This window comes from Tympanuchus pallidicinctus, unplaced genomic scaffold (genome assembly GCF_026119805.1).
Source record: "Tympanuchus pallidicinctus isolate F22 unplaced genomic scaffold, pur_lepc_1.0 scaffold18, whole genome shotgun sequence".
NCBI lineage: Eukaryota > Metazoa > Chordata > Aves > Galliformes > Phasianidae > Tympanuchus > Tympanuchus pallidicinctus.
The window spans coordinates 4,373,227-4,390,000 of NW_026294699.1; the positions used below are offsets into that span (position 1 = coordinate 4,373,227).

General features: G+C 33.6%; 1 protein-coding gene across 23 annotated transcripts in view; it reads left to right on the forward strand.

Moving 5' to 3' along the window:
- Positions 1-16,774, forward strand: part of RBFOX1 (RNA binding fox-1 homolog 1) — a 743,472-nt gene that overhangs the window by 722,739 nt on the left and 3,959 nt on the right. For 2 of the 23 annotated variants that reach the window (XM_052679516.1, XM_052679537.1), the window contains one exon: positions 4,708-4,760. The exons of the other annotated variants lie outside the window; for them this stretch is intronic. In XM_052679516.1, coding sequence (XP_052535476.1) covers positions 4,708-4,760 — 53 coding nt within the window. The remainder of the gene's footprint in view (positions 1-4,707; positions 4,761-16,774) is intronic. 23 annotated transcript variants of the gene reach the window in all.

Here is a 16,774-nt window from a genome sequence, read left to right on the forward strand (position 1 = left end):
TACTACAGACTTTTAAAAGAAATCTAGTTAAATACTGAAAATATGGTTATAATTATATATGTTTATGTATCAATGACTTATCAGAGTTTCAGTACTTAAGTATTTCAATAATTATAAAGTTTCATGCTGTTTTCACAGTGAGGATGAACTCCCCATTTTCCACATGTGAAGGAACATGTATCTCCATTATGGTATCAAAGACACAATTTTGTTATAAACCAGAATGCCTCTGTGTTTTCTGGTGTCTATTTGTCATTCCAGTAGCTGAGCTGTTAATACTGGTTATAGTGTTTATTTTGAATGAAAAGCGTTAAGGAAATTTCAGAAGAGTTTGAAGAAAAGTCATAGATGTTCATAAAACAGACATTCTGTTATTTTTTTTTTTCCTGAAGGACCACATACACTAAAAGTTGATTGCAATAGCAGATGTCACATACTTGAAACTAACTCTACCAAAATATAGTTTAAAAGTGATTCAAAAACTGATCAAGACTACTGAAACATACTAACAGAAAATACTTCTGCAGAAATACTGCATAGTAATTACAGTTGTTGACATAATTCTACTAAGTTTCACATATAAGGCCGTACATAAACTTACATTGAGTTTTGTTATGCATGTAACTTCCATATTAGGTTAGTAAGAGTGTATAATTTCAGCATAGTTAAAGGCAATTTGTCAGAAGTGAGTCAGGCCTTCCTGAAAGTGGGTAGATGTGCCATTTTGGCAGGAGCAGGTACTGACGAAATATTTATGAAATGTTCGGCCTCTTCTTTAACCTGTGACATTACAAGCAGGCTGAAAAAAATAGGATGTGGTATGAAATTAAAAAAAAACAAACAAACTGAATAGTGCATCAGGCCTAATTTCTGTGAGTGCACACACACTGAAGTAATTCAAAATCAGTAATATTTGTGACTATGTAATATGTATAATGACATACCTTAGTCAAGCTTCACTTAAACGTTTGCTCTTTGCTTGCTTAAATAGTTTGCTTTACTGTTCTGTTAACTAAGTCTTTTAATGCAGTGAGCTGCTTTTGTTCAAAACAGAGTCCTTTTAAACAGCAGAAAAATTTGAACCTGAAGATGTTTTGTTATCCTTTGGAGGAACATATCTGCAAGGATTGTACTGAGGGGTTTATGGGGGGCAGAGCAGAGGAAATTAGAACCTTGAACTGTTTTGAAAAAATAGGGTAGTGCAGCCTCAATAACTATCCCAAAGAAAGAGTGAGCATCAAAATCACTTAATGTTACTTTTGTATCCTCTCTCTCTTTTTCTTTTCAAATTCAGTAAATATATTGAATAGTTAAACATTAATTTCCAACTTTAAAAATGACTTCATTACAATACTGGTAAAAATCTGTGGTAGTTTTCAGTTTGTCAGCATAAATAGGAAAGTGACATATAGGATTAGGAGAAGCTATACTATGCATAAGCATTAGCCCATTGGAAATAGCTGCTCAGGTGGAACACAGCCACTTTGAGTCCCAAAAGGACATTTTCCTGACCCACACTGTCTATTTTACATCAGAGAGCTCAGGCTCCCTATGGGGACTGCTCCAGTGCTTTAAAAGATTGTGTTTAGCCAGAGTGTGAATGTCTGGCATGTTGAATATATCTAACTATTCATGCAAATCAGCGTGTTTGTAATGTGGCTCTTTCAGTTATCTTTCTGTTTATCTCACATAGAGTAACTTCTTTAAAAAAATATTGAAGGAAAAGTCCTCTGGATTTTAAATGTGCTCTTTTACACCTGAAATATATGTGTATATATATATAAATATAAAAATTATATATATATATATGAAAGAGCAGTAAAAATTATGTCCTGTGTTTTCATTGTTAATACACAAATTACGTTGATAGAAGTAATTCTGTATCTTACTGAGTAGAACTTCTTTTATGGAATTTCGCTTAAATTTCTTGTACATTTTTCAGTCAATAAGAAGTGTGGAAATGTTGAGCAACATTAAAACAGCCTAAAATGCGTCATGAATTTCCACCATACCTTACTCCTGAGGTTTTATGCCTTACACACTCACTGCAGTTAATGCTTAAAGTTGGCTTTTGAAGGATACAATCCTGCAGCTTCAAAGCACTGAGTTAAGTGAGCTACCCTTTTCCAGGCCTACTTTTCATGTTCTTTAAGTAAAATAGAATGTGACGCATCACTGGATCAGCTGAATTCAGAAGTCCTGTAAATTATGGGTTATTTGCACTAAGGAATAATGCTTGTTTTGGACATCAGATGAGATATATGAATCTTTCAGTCTTAGTTATCCCTCTAAGTTTTTGTAAACAGTAGTACAGAATTTAACTATTTAACTAAATAATATATCTGCTGCTACAAAAAAGTTAAAGCTATCAAACTAACGATGACTCATAGTCATTTAAAAAAGGGAAAGAATTCCAACATCTAGTGTTACTGTCCATAGATTAATATGTTATCATTCATGCAGTTTCTGTGTAGGATAACATATAACTTCTTCCTTACTTTCATGATCAATTTATGGAGTTGTGAAATGAATTTTATAAAATGAAAATATAGCAAAGTTTCCTTTATAAATTGGAGCAGTATGACAAGGAATGTTTCTGGTAGATACTTTTTTTTTTTTTTTTAAATATGGCTTTGGGTTAATTTTTTAAAATGAAATTTCTACTAATATACCGTTGATAATAGAAAGTGAGATTTTAGAACACTTTTAGTAATACCTGTTGTTAATAAATAAAAAAAAAAAAGTTGGCATTCTCAAGTCTTTCCATAAGTAATGAAGCCAACACATTTTTCTTACAGATAATTCTGTACTTCGACATCTGAAGATGCAGTAACTCTGAGACAATGCTCCATAAAAACACCAGTGTTCTGGATGGAGATAAAAAAAAAAAGTTTCCCAACTGGCCACTTTGTGGCTGATTTTAAGTAGAATTGATGTCTTCATTTAGATGAAAAGACAATTTTATAATTTCGTAGACTTGAATGAAAAGGGTTTTCTGTAAGCCAGTAGCTGATAAGTCTAAATTGCTTCTGTTAGGCAAAAATCTGTGTTTCTTTGTATGTAATATTCACAAGATATGATAATAAAAGAAGTGGTATGTGTAAATATAGTGACAAAGTATGCTATCTATGAATTATGAAGTAGCTTTGTATTTATGATGATAAAATTTTCCCCTTAATTTTTTAAAATTTCTCTCTCTACATATGTGCAAGATAGATCTTATTAGCTTGTTAAATGACTGTAGATGGCAAAACAACAAAATTGCCTACTACATCCAAATGAAAATGAAAGAGTTAAAATACAGTTTGGTCACTATAGTCATCCATGCTAGGCTGCAGGTACTGCTATATCTAAGATAAGGTAAAGGCAATACTAAGCTACTACTTCTGATCTTTAATCCTGTCCCTGTAGTTTGGATTACATATCCCTTAGTTTTGTCTTGTTTTTATTTCGTTTTTTACCTTGTTTTTCTAAGTGTAAACTTTTAGGTAGCAAGCTTCACGTTTTTTAAACAAGAATTTTAAATATCTTTAATATGCTGGAGGTGAATTAATGGAGATAAGTTTGTTCTCTTAGGGCTTAAGTCTGTTACACCTAAGATACAGTCTCTCCTGAACTGAATAGTTTTCAGTAGAAGCTTCAGAGTAGGTAATGCTTGACAGAGTTTTCATTGTCTTGCAGAACTGAGTTTTCCAAGTAGTCTTCTGTACAAGCTAGATGTAGTTCCTTCTGATTCTTATTTGGTACTCTTCCATTAAAGTGTTCAAAGCTCAGCTTTTCACCATACCTAGCAGTGCACACTGGAGGAGCTAGCTGCAATGTGGGGGCGAAATAGCACCCAAATAATTATACCAAATTTCTTTACTAGGCCTTTCTTTTACTGATGCAAACATCAGTAAATGTAAAAGAAAATCATCCAAGGAAGCTATGCATATATATAAAGGAATCACTTGTTCATCCTTAAATATAATGTCCATTAACCCATGTCCTATTTGCTTTGAGTTTGGAAAGGGCAAATCAGGATTTCTGCATTTTGAAATATTAGCGTATTTAGCATTTCTGTTTTTATGTTACCTGGTTTTAATAAAGAATTTTGCAAGAGAAGGTTTATATTAAATTACTCATATTTCTAGTTTATTCTGCTAGGAGTCTACAAAAGAACTTCTGTATGTATTTGGATGACAGTATATGGAAATATACTATGTCATTTTTTAAAATAAGGTTACAGATTTATTTTTTTTCTGATTGCAATCATGTTAGACATGTATAAGGAAAAATGATTAACTTTTAACATTCTCCTTTTAGTTGTTTGAAGTAAATTGCAATTTTTTTTTTTCAAAAAACACTTTTTGCATATTTTCCATTAGTACCCTTTAGTACCTATATCAATATATAGTTCGATTTTTATTCGACTTCATAAATATATTGACATGACATATCTGTAACACTAAACATAAGCTTCCAATGCAAGAGTTTGTACATAGTCCATATCCAGATATCACCATTGTTTCATTTAAAAGATCCCAGCATGTTTACCTCATGATCCTTATAAACTCTTTAGTACTGAAATATGTCAACACTTTTTCTTGCTACATTCATTGAAATTAAGCACCCTTACCCTACCCCATCTGTAAACATCAAGTCAATTGGCAGCTAGCACATTTCCCAGTCAGCAAGCAGTATTGTGAATTTTATCTTCTCTTGCAGAAATCAATTCGTCTTCGTTGCAGCAGATGAAATTTCTTGTAACACCTCTGCAGGTAACAATCATTGATACTTCTTGATGCATCCATCCAGGTCTCAATATCCTTTTTCACATGCTGCATTTAATCGTAAGAGAAAGCATAGGGAAGTCCATGATTCAAATTTTCGGAACAGATTAATTTATAGCTTGAGTTTAGATTCTGCCATATAAAAGACATTAGGTTATTTTTGCTGACTTTGGTGTTTTATTTCCAGTTTAAATATTATATGGTCTAGAAAAGTAAGGATATGTTAAACCTTCTCGTAAAAGCTTACTGTGTGGTGTAATCAAGGTCATGGTGACTGGGGAAAAAAAAAAGATAAAAGAAACCACAACTACTGAAAACAGTAAAGGTTTAGATCTGTGTAGGACATTGTAAGTGCTATAGATTTAAGAGTTTTCTTTTCAACTCTTTGGGGGCAAATATTGCCCACAAGGGTACTGCAGACCCTAAAGCACTCACAAAGTCTATCCTATGGATAAGATAGTGGGAGAGAGGGTCTGCGTCTTCAGAGGATCACTTTCTAGTAAGTAAAAAGACTTAGCTGTTTTGCTAGCATACTATCATGTTGTAAGTCATGGGTACAGAAGAACAAACGATGTTTTAAAATATATTTATTAATGGTAATTTATATCAAGGGATTTTCTGTCTTTTAAGCAATAGAGATTGAACAATGCTAGTCTTAATACAGGTAAGGATGATGTTATGTTGCTACATAAGAAGTCAAAAGCTAATATGTTTAGTAATAGTGTTGGCCACACTGTCAATAATGATATGTGAAAAAAGTCATGAAGATGTGTGTATTGAATGAAGAAAGGATATATAGTGTGGCACAAAAAGTTGGTATCGAGAAGTATTTATTTGTAGAGGGTTTTACATTAATGGAAGTAAATCAAAAGTGAAGAGTTTTCTGCTCATGTCATGGTGACCTACACAGAAGTACATATGTTTATGGAGGAGAAGACTATAGCTAAAGTCACTATTTTCTAAGATAGTAATATACTGCATGGTAGCCACAGCATTTTTGGTGGTAATCTGAAAAGTTCTTCTTAAAAAGAAAACAATTTTCTTTGTTTATTTAATATAGATTTCTCAGAATTCTAGATCATTGTCAGAATGCATTTTGAGAAAGCAACGTTTGACTGATTAGGATTCTGACATTCATTATTTCACCTGTGCTTCCTACTCTGTTCTGGATGATAGTGAACTGCAGTAGGGAGACGACTAATTTATAAATCTGTGCCTTGAAGAGTTAATAAACTCATTTTAGCAATTTTTTAACTTGGAGTTCTTAAAGCACACATATAGTTTTAATAATTTTCTTGGTTTGAAAACGTCCCCTGTTTTGCAGAATGAACCCTTTTAAGCAATACTTACACCTATAGACATTAATTTTCCTCAGGTCATGCAGAATAAAAGTGTCCAGACTATACCATACTTACTGTATATGTCATTTCACTGAAATTCCAAAAATGTAGCACATTTGTTCATCAGAAAGTGCACTGAAATTTACACAGAAGAAAATGGACTTTTGTATTTATTTATTAAAGCTTTTCAGCTTACCACTAAATTACCACTATTAAAATGATTGTGTAAATAAAGTGTTTCTGTTAGATAATGTTTTTGACACTATGGTGTACGTATCAGCAGTAGGTAACTTTAGGGGTCTTTTTTGTTATATGATCTGAAGGAGCAAGCAAATGAAAGCCTCTATTTTCTGTTCTTTGTGTATTTAAATTTTAGTGACAGAATTTAAAGGAATTCTGGCTATATTTAAGAAAGGGAAAAAAAAAAAAAAAAACACAACTACAGCATACCCTGACCCCTTTTCCATTATGGAACAAGTTACCAAAATTGCATTTGGCCTTTCACATTTGTAAACTGACATTCAATTTATTGTCTGATGTTTTGTGTTTCACTACATGAAATATACATAGACATATACTCTTTCAGAACAGTAGCTGTCATTTGATTTTTCAGATGTACACAAAACGTCTATGATACAATATTATATGCTAGTAATGTTCCTAAAGTCAATTAGAGTAATTTAAGTTTGCCAAATTGGTGTAAGAGAAGATACTGATAATATGCTAAATGTTTTAAATGTGAGTATATGTGTTTGCATTGTTTCCTTGTGAAGAATATACGTGTTTGTAGGCTTAAACTAATCATATAACAAGTAAACCTTTCTTTGGAACTCTGTTGTTAAATGGAAATGGAAGTCTTGGGTGATTCTACTGATAATATTCATTCTTTTCTTCCTAATGCTTTATCATTCCTTCCAGGCAATACTTAACCCTAAGCCACATGACTTTCTTTATTTTATTTTTATTTTTAGTTCAAGTTTATTTTTATTTTTCCTAATTTAGAAATGAAGTAATCTTGAAATCAAACATGATAGGGTAATGTGTCGGTATATACATTTCTATTCATGTATGTATATCTATTCTTCAATGAACATTATATAAAGAAAATATATGCAAGAATGTGCAAGTGTGTGACAGAGGGAAAATTTCCATGGGAAATTTAAAAATATTTTACTCTATTATCCAGAGCATTTTAAGCTAAAAATAATTACTCTTCAGAAGAGAAGTTCTATGCTTCTGGGATAGGTCTTCTCTGGCAGGCATGATTAAAGAGTATGCAAACAGACTTGAGCTAGATCAGAGGTAGGGAAAATATCTGAGACCTCTTTCCAGCCTGTTGATGCAATTTTAACAAGGATCTCTGAAGAATTTCCTCTAGCAGAACTCTGACAGTGGTTATATTAGAGGAGTATTAATTGTGTTGGGGGCAAAGGGGATCTTACCCTATTGGTCTCCTTATAAGTCAGAAAGAGACCCAGAAGAAAAACATGGTTTATTTACGTGTTGGCTAGAGAACATAGTTAATTTTGTATCTTCAACTTTTTAAATCAATTTTTCAAATCAGTAATCAATAGTTCTTTTTCTTTTAGGTTTTGTAAAGCTGAAATTTATAGTTCTTAAAGAAAAAATATTGATAGTGCCTTTTCCAAGTTTATTCTAGGATGAACCTGCATTTTATGATTTTTATGTTAAAATGGGACAGGATCATTATTTTATATTTATACCATTTTTGCTTTCTTCCTCCAGTTATTAACTGTCATCTAACTTCCATCTCCAAACAAAAAAATCCAGTGTGATTGTACAGCCGGTAGTATTTTTCCCCCAAGAGTGCATGCATTTAATGATTTTGAAATAACAGAGAGAAAGGCAAGGGTATATATACACTTGAATTCAGAATGAAGTGTTGTGGAGATGAATATAACATCTATCCAATTGTAGCTGTATTTATTTACATATCTGGGCAGAGTCATCCCCATGAGGCAGGAATGTGTGTTTGTGTAAAAGAAGTACATTAGAAGAAGCTTTAGAAGTTTACAGTTCTGGGTTAAGTTACTGACCTCTCTTTGGAGAAAGATACAGTCTTGAAAACAGATTAAACGAGAAAAGGTTTAATTTTCATCTCTAGGAGAAATCCATCATAAAAGCAGGCAGCATAAAGGAACAAATCTTTGTATTATCAAAAGTTTGGAAAGAATATTGGCAATTTTTAATGAACATGATTGCGCAAATCCTTGCAATTTTAGTGTATGCTTGCATTAAAATGTGAAAATGAATACTTTCACAAATTTAATTTGAGAAACAATAGCAAATATGCTCCCATTTATTTAAAGTAAATTAATATTAGTAAAATTGCTTAGAATGTTTAAAGTGCTCTTTCTCTACTATGGTACATAATTACATCTGTTTAAATTTTTGCCATATATGCTTGCATACATCTCATTGACATATTTCAGTTTTTGGTAGGAGATATTGATCAGATTATGATCATTCAAAGGAATTTCCAAACAGTACATATTATATAAACTGCTTTGGAAAACCTTGGAAACCACATACTGAGTTTTTTGCTCTTCAAAAACTAGGGAATGTTGTATTAGTGCATATTATTAAACTTCTATAAATTCCAGTGTGCTTCATGTTGGCAGTTTAAATTTCTTTTTACTGCTTCTGTAAATAGACCATACATGGAATCCTATTTGTTACTGCTTTTACTGCTCTTGGTAGTGATGGCAAAAATGCTCAGCTGTTGGATCGGCTGATAAAAATCAGTAAACGCTTTGGTTATCCTCTGTTCTTCTTTCATAAAATTTGATTAATTTCTTTTTCTCAACCAGTGAAAACACTAACAGACCTCTTGGCATCTTTGTCATTATCTCTCTGACAGTTTACCTTCCCTATGCTTACAGTTCTAGGTCAGTTCGCATGGCTAGTCAATTGTGACAACATGACAAGATTAGGTAAAGCTGAGGTTCTGTGATTTGTAAATGGAGGATTTGCAATGTGAAGCGTCTTTGATAACAAATGGTGAATGGTGTTGAGGCTGTTTGCCCTCAACAAGTGCCTATAAGCACATGTGCATCCCCTGTGCTGTTTTTTAAATGAAGCAACCAGAATTTCTCTGATAGACTGAAAAGAGTACAAAGGAAAACTGGTTTGTGTGTGTGCATGTATGTATAATCATAGAGCAGTGCATTAAGTAAACAGCAATTCAGTATGAATATCCTGAGCTTATCATGTTACATTTTAAACATTTAACAAACAAAAAATTAAGGCATGAACTGAACTTCACTATCACAAAAAAGCTGCTTTAAAAGTTAATATAAAGTTTCTGTATTTATTTATTACTGATCTAGATGAGAAGTTACTTAGGATTTACTGCCCCAACATAGACAAATGCTGTACGGATCAAATACTTGTTTTTCTCTTAAGTTTGACAGATTAATAAATGTCAGCTGATGGCAAAGCCTCAGTTTCCCCAGTGGCTTTTTATTGTGAACATAATCTGTCTTCCTGAGAAGATTATACAAAATAGGGGTGTTGATAGCATGTTATATTTTTAAGCAGATGTCAAGTGAAGTCCCCACACATTTGTGGAAGTTGCCTTTGGCCTTCTGTAAATCCAAACAGGGAGATTGAAATCTGAGACAGAGATTTTGCCTGAGGTCTGTCCCAGCACCCACACAGGAGGAATGTCACCTGTGCTGCAGTGCTACACCTCGGTGTTTCTGCAAATTCAACAGTACCATTTATTTAAATGTTTACCAACATTACATCCAGCAGCTGAACTTTGGATACATCTAACAAATTTCAAACAAGGCTGTAAGGTAGCATTAATGAAAAAATAAATTTGTGTTTGAACGTCAATGACTGAAATTTCTGCAGATTCCCATCAATGAGCAATAATTGATAAGCCAAATAATAATGAGCATCGTAATTAACTGGATAATTTTGGATATGAAAAAAATAAAAGTCAAGAGGTGGAAATTGTTCCCTGCATGTGGATACTTCTGAGTAGGCTTCTCAGCTTTCTTCTGATTTCACCAAAAGGAATAAGTAAGAACTGCTTCTAATATTATCACTAACGTATTTATGAAGATCCCTTCATGGAAAACTGTTATTGCCCTATTCATGTGGTAGACTGTGATAAAAAACTCTTCATCTCTGTGAAAACCTAGGAGTGGTAATGCTATACTAAGAGGAAATCCTGTGCTGCCTTGAAGATATACAGTAGTTCAGCACTGCAGCATACCTTGAAATTTTGCTGTTTCACTGTGCTCTGTCTATCAGTGCTATGTCTTCCCATGTCCTCTGCTATCCACAGTGTAAATCTGTGAAGTGTTATCAGCAGCAGAAGAAAGGAATGTTTTGTGGTCCGTTATTACAGAATGATCTTAAGTTTTGATACTGTGCATTTAAAGTTTTGCACTAAGAATTTCCAAATTTTTAACCTTGACAATCAGGAAAATGACTGCAAATCGTTTCTACTTCAAAACATTTTCCTCAGTGTTCTGTAGAAACAGGTAGGATAGACTCCTTTCCTCATTTCCTTCTGAGATTTGCTCTCTTAGTTGACAGAACGCCTACACTTGTTTGATATTTATATCTAAAATTAATTAATGTATTTATCTGCACGTGCCTTGGACACCATGTGCAGATACCACTCTACCATAGTAAAGAATTTCAGGTAAAAGGACAACCACTGCTGCACAGTGGTGAGCGACTGAGGTTAAAATACTGCCCAGGGATACGCTGTGTCTCTGCATGCATTCAAAGGAGCTCCTGCTGCTGCTGTCATCTGGTTTTGGTATCACAGTGCCAATATCATAATCATGTGAGCAAGAGGAAAGCAGCCTGTTTTAGTAAGTTACTGAAATCATTTGTGTGGATAACACAGGTAACCAGTGCTTTCCTTGCATTCCTTCCAATACTTCACTGAAACCTTCATATCTTTTTTTCTACAACTTTATTGCAATTCTGCAGTTCTGGAGGTGAGATTAGGATTGCCCTTTTGGGCCACTTCTGAAGAGCAAGAGGCACACCTACAGTAGAGCTCATTTCGTAGGTGATAAGTTAAGATGGGAATATAAAATTGCTCTGAACAATATTCTCCCTATATATAATATACCTAGTGAATGCTGACTTGTTCGGCTGTCTTTTTGTAAAATTTAGTAATAAGTGTCAGTGCAAGTGTTTTGGTAATTTAAGCTTGTTCTTTCTGAAGACTCAGTGCATGTAGGTCTGAAGAAGCAGTGATTTTATGACTTGATCTTTCAATTATAAATCAAAGCTAGTAAATGAGTGGTATTGTGGAGAGCTAGAAATATGCGCTTCACAGCAGATCCATATACTTTGCTGGTAATATGGCAAGTAACAGGGAATTAGATCACAGAGTTAGGTTGTTCTACTATTTTCGGTTTTAATTTCTACTTGACTACTGGTTGAGGTTTTAACTTCTGTTTTTATTTAAGAACAGAACCATCATTTTCTGTAGTTCTGGTAATATCTTCCAGTCTTCTAAGAAACAGGGAAAAATGGTTGAGTTCAAAAAGATATGCGCATCAAATTGTGTTTACAGATCTCATTTTATGTTTTGCAACACTTGAGGAAAATGTTTTAACATGTTGCAAATTCTATACTCTGAATTTTCCTTTATTAATGTTGTCTTTTAACCCTACAGTAGATATGCAGTTAAGGAGCTTGCAGATATTTCCAGTGAGTGTCAGAGTTCCACACTCTGTCCTGGATGTATAATGAAACATAGCCGCAGTGCCAAAGAACCTAAAACGGTCATTAAAATTAGAGAAAGGCGTACTTTCCTATTTAAGAGGTTCCAGCAATGCCTACTCCCAGTGATTTAAAAAGAGAGATTTAATTTCAGGGATCTTGCTGAAAGAAATTTCTCCAATTCTCTTTTTCTCTTTGTTTTGGACAACAAACTGCCCTTTTACGCAATATTTAAGCAATTTTAAAGCTTGTAATGAAAATCGCTGAAGAAATTGAGGCATAGCCTGAGCAAAGGATTTCAGCATTGAGCTGCTGGTAAATAGCTTGCAGCCACAATGCTACCCGTGTTGGCATTGCAAAGTTGAATTTTTTCTTAGTATTATATAGAAAGGTGTTGGTGTAGTTAAAAAACAGTGCCAGTAAAACAAAATGCTAGCAAACATTAAGGGATATTTTCCTGCTGTGTTCCAAATACTTATTCTAGACATACTGAAAAACAGTGGAGCTTACTTTGGTCTCATTTCTAGTGCATTAGAATTGTTCATCAGTTGTGTTCCTGAGTCAAGGGTTTATAAATGTACAACTTGGCATATATATATTGATTTAAGATTTTGTAGAACATACGATCACATTGACTATTAATTCTTTGAAAATACTTTGCTATTTGCATGTTCGAAATTGTACTAAATTGTTTACCTGGAGTGATTATTTTCAGGGTAAACTGTCAGAAAGCATTTAAATACCACTAATTTTAATAAGAAATAAGCATTCTGGCATGTGAATAAATGAACCAACAGCTATGTACTAGCTTTCTGATTTTCAGTGTGACAATATAGTTTAAAACCTTACTATTTTCAGCATGGAAATCAGAATCTATTCTGCTAACCTTCTGAGCTTCTAAATTTGGTGTCATGCATAGGCGTGTTTAAAAATTAGCATTTAAAAAGAAACCTACTTGCTTTAAGTTTAAGCTGACACTGTTCCTTTCCTCTGTGGAAATGAAATTTATTAATCATAATAAAACCATCATATTCTGAAGGTAGAGGTCACCCTGAGGAGAAAAAAGTCTATTCATCACGGAGGAATTTCAATGCATTTTTCCCAGATAATATCTGAGCACGGATTCTCTCCCCTTTGGAAATATATTCTTCCAGGGTTGTGCTTATGTGCATCAAGTGTATGGAGGAGGTTGCAGGAATGAGAATTTTTCAATTTAGTTTTCTCTACTTTATTTTCTTTTAGAGACAATTTGGAGGAGTGCTTCTTTACATTTTGTTTCATGTTTACCTTGCAAACATTTATTCAAGTAGAATTCCAACATACTGCTTAAAAAACAAACAAACAAACAAAAAGGATAGGTCACCATTTTTACATTAGGATTATTTCACCTCTCTTTTGTTTAAAGGAAAAAGCATTGTTTACACAGAAGAACAAAAAACACTGAGTTGGAACTATCATCTATCTTTGGAAATAGCTTAAAATATTTATTTATCCATATTTTCCTCTCAGTTGCCCAGATTTCTGTAGAAGATCATTGTAATACTAATAGCAACATTCCACCATTAAACACTTGTTCATCATTTCAGTGATGAGTTAGCTTAAATATACACCTAATTTAATAAAACTTCAGCACTCTTTGGTCTTGTTCCTTCCTACTTACAAGAGGGCCTTGAGTTTCAGCCACTTAATTCCTTGCTGTGCTTGACTCAGTGTGGTCTTGGTTTTTGGTTTTGTAAGGCAATATTATATATTCTGCAGCAAGAATGAAGGATGTAGTATGGAGTCAAAAGGCAGCCCTGCTGGACCGCATGGATCAGAGAAGTGAAAAAAAGCTCACAGTAAGTCCCAGTGTAGTTGACAGCTTCCACTACAACATGGTTCTTCCAGGTCTAAATTTAAATAAACAGTTCTTACTCAGTCTTATGACAATAAAAGTTAATCAGGAAAAAATAAATAAAAAAAAAAAGTACTTTAAAACTATACCAATTCCCATTGTTCTAAAAATAATAATCATGATTTTAAAGCATGTATAATAATAATATATGCAATTCATCCTCTATGTTACTAGGGATATTAAGGAAATGTGTAGATCTGGAAATGAGTCTAGCTTTAAATTAATTGTTTTCCCTTTCTAGATGTTTGCTTATTGTTCAAATGACATCTGGTTTGAGGAAATTAAAAATATAATTATTTTTAAATCAATTCTCAGACTTGAAAAATAAACATACAAAGGAAAATAAGGAGTCTTTTTCACCTCATGAACTTGAACAAGAAATATGACATTCTATTATGTCTTCTATCAAAGCTAATTTTTTTTTAATCTCCAACTATTATAGTGCTTACATCCCAATTTGGAGAGAAACATTGCAAAGCTGCTAGTTCTTCCATCCAAGGAGGCTGCAGAGTTTGTGACCAGTGCCAAACCTGCACTAAGAACTCTTTCTAACTCAAAGGATTACTAAGTGATGCTTACCCAGCAGGCCGATCAGAACTATTCTTCCTCTCCTTCATCTCCTTCCTCCCCTTCCTCTTCTTCTCTCACCCTTTCTTTCTTTCATTAACAACTGCCTGGTTATTTTGGTGTTCGTTGCCTCAGACAAATTTCAAATATTCATGGATACCAACTGTTTAAATGGAATTACATTATAAATTTAATCTTTCACTGCCCAATATAATGGATGTAAAAGAGGAAATAGTTGTATTTTATGCAAGTCTTTTACACATAATTCCCTGAGGTCAAGATCCTAAGATAGAAGATGACTGGACAACATTCTGATTCCTCTGGTTATTTGTGTATATTTATGCACAGATAAACATAGCTTTGGTGAGAATTAGAACCCCTATTCATGAACTTTTAGTTCAAAACTTTGGTAAATTAATTCCTTTTCAATGTATTATCCCTTAATAGAAAGTTAAATGTACTGAGTAAACATGATAATACAATTGGAGACATTTCAGCCAACATCCAAATTTTGCCACAGAATGTCCTAGAACTCTTTATTGTGAAAAATAAGCTGCACTTAGCCTTTGCTCAAAACTTGCACTAAAAATAATAATCTGTCCTTGAAATTTAACACAGTATGTATCCTTTAAACTTATAAAGATTTAAGGATAGTAATTGCCACAAAATATTTTTACATTTTTTTATTAATGTAAAATGACACAGAAACATTTCAGTAAGTTTGGGATAAAGGAAAGGAGAGGAATGGCTCATTTTATCTCTGGACAACCAGACCATGATTACCAAGGTCCATACATGCCTGCTTTTCAGAATGACCAAATGTGGAGAACTGCAGGGGCTGCAGGTGTTTGGAATCTCTAAGAATTAAGCCCAATCATCTTAATGTGAAAACTTGACCCTCAAAATTAGTCAGCATTTTGAAAAAAGGAGTCAAACATCAATTTGGGAAAGTGCTGATCCTTCTTACCAAACAGTGAAAAATGCAAGAGGAATAGAGCTCAACTCCATACAATACTCATAGATTTTAAAGGACTACAGTGGTAGCATTGTAGTGTTGCTGGAAAAAGGGGCCTGCTTAGAACTGGTCCCCTGCCAACCACTGTACATACACTTCAGAGATTGTATTTACTAAGCTTTATTCTACTTTTGTTTGTTTGTTTGTTCTTTCATCCGGATGTGTGGTTACATAGCTTTGGAAAGGAAAAACATGTCACCTGTAAATCTGTGACTCTGATGTTGATCAGGTAGTAAGAGGCATTTATGTGAAATATCTGCCTTTTTGGGGTTGAACCTCTTTAACATAGCCTAGTTGTCCTAAGAGATGGTTTACCTAGGATTTCCTTGCAAAGTTAATCCCTCATGCTCTTGTAAATGTTGGCTCAGTGAATGGAGAATAAAGACTGTTTTGTCTGCGGAAGTTTATGCTTTTTCCTTGAGGATGTCCAAAGGTAGGTAGGAATGCTTAATTCTGTTAGTTTGGACTTTATTCTCTGCCTCGTGTCCAGGACTCACAGAAGTGGGTGGTGTAAGATTGCATGCATTTGCCATGCAACCATTTCTTTCTCAGTTATCCCTCAGCTGATTATATGGGAACTTAATCAGATTCCACTTGTGAAGTATCAATTCCGTTATATAAAATAGGGCAAGTGTCCTCTTTTCATAAAACAAAAAAAAAAACAAAATAAAAACCTAAGTTCGCATTTTTGCATTTGTATCTGAAAAATAAGATGGCTATACAGAATGAGACAGAATGGGGTTACTGTTCACATAAGGCTGAAAGCAACATCTCTCAGGGAGAGATCAATAATATTATTAAAACTTAATTTGCTTACTATACTAGATCTTCTGTGAAAGACACCACTATAGTTTCAAGTTTGTTTTTGATTTTATATGTGAAACTTGAGATCAAATGGAAATTATTTGATAGCAGAAAAATACTAGGCATTCAAGGAAACGTGTAGTTGATGTCTCTATCTCACTAATGGTAACTATATTCAGACTTGGACTTTTAAACGAAGCCATATATCTCAAGGTGAAGAGGAAGGCAGGGCCAGCAAATTGCTCAGGTGTACATGTAAAGGAGCTTTGAAATGGTTCTTGCAGTATGATTTTGTACAAGGAAAAATTACAAAAAAAATCTAACTTTTATGTCACTGTCTTAGCTTGGTTGTAGGAGGAATTTGGCTGAAAATTCAGGCTTCAGTTGTGCATGTATCATGGCTTAGGATGACGCTGTCTCTTCTTTAGGAAGAGTGAAAATACACAATAAGTCTGTTCTGTAAAACATATTGCCTCCTACTGTTCTACAAGCCACCCTCCTTAGCCTGCTGCTGATTCTTAATGATCTAGTAAACCTAATTATGCGTTTATTGTCATTCATAGCTTTAACATTTCCCAAAGAATAGTTTCTTTTGAAACTGCAAAGTGAGTTTATTTCTAATGAATTTGAGTAGAATGGAATATTTCATTACAACCATTCT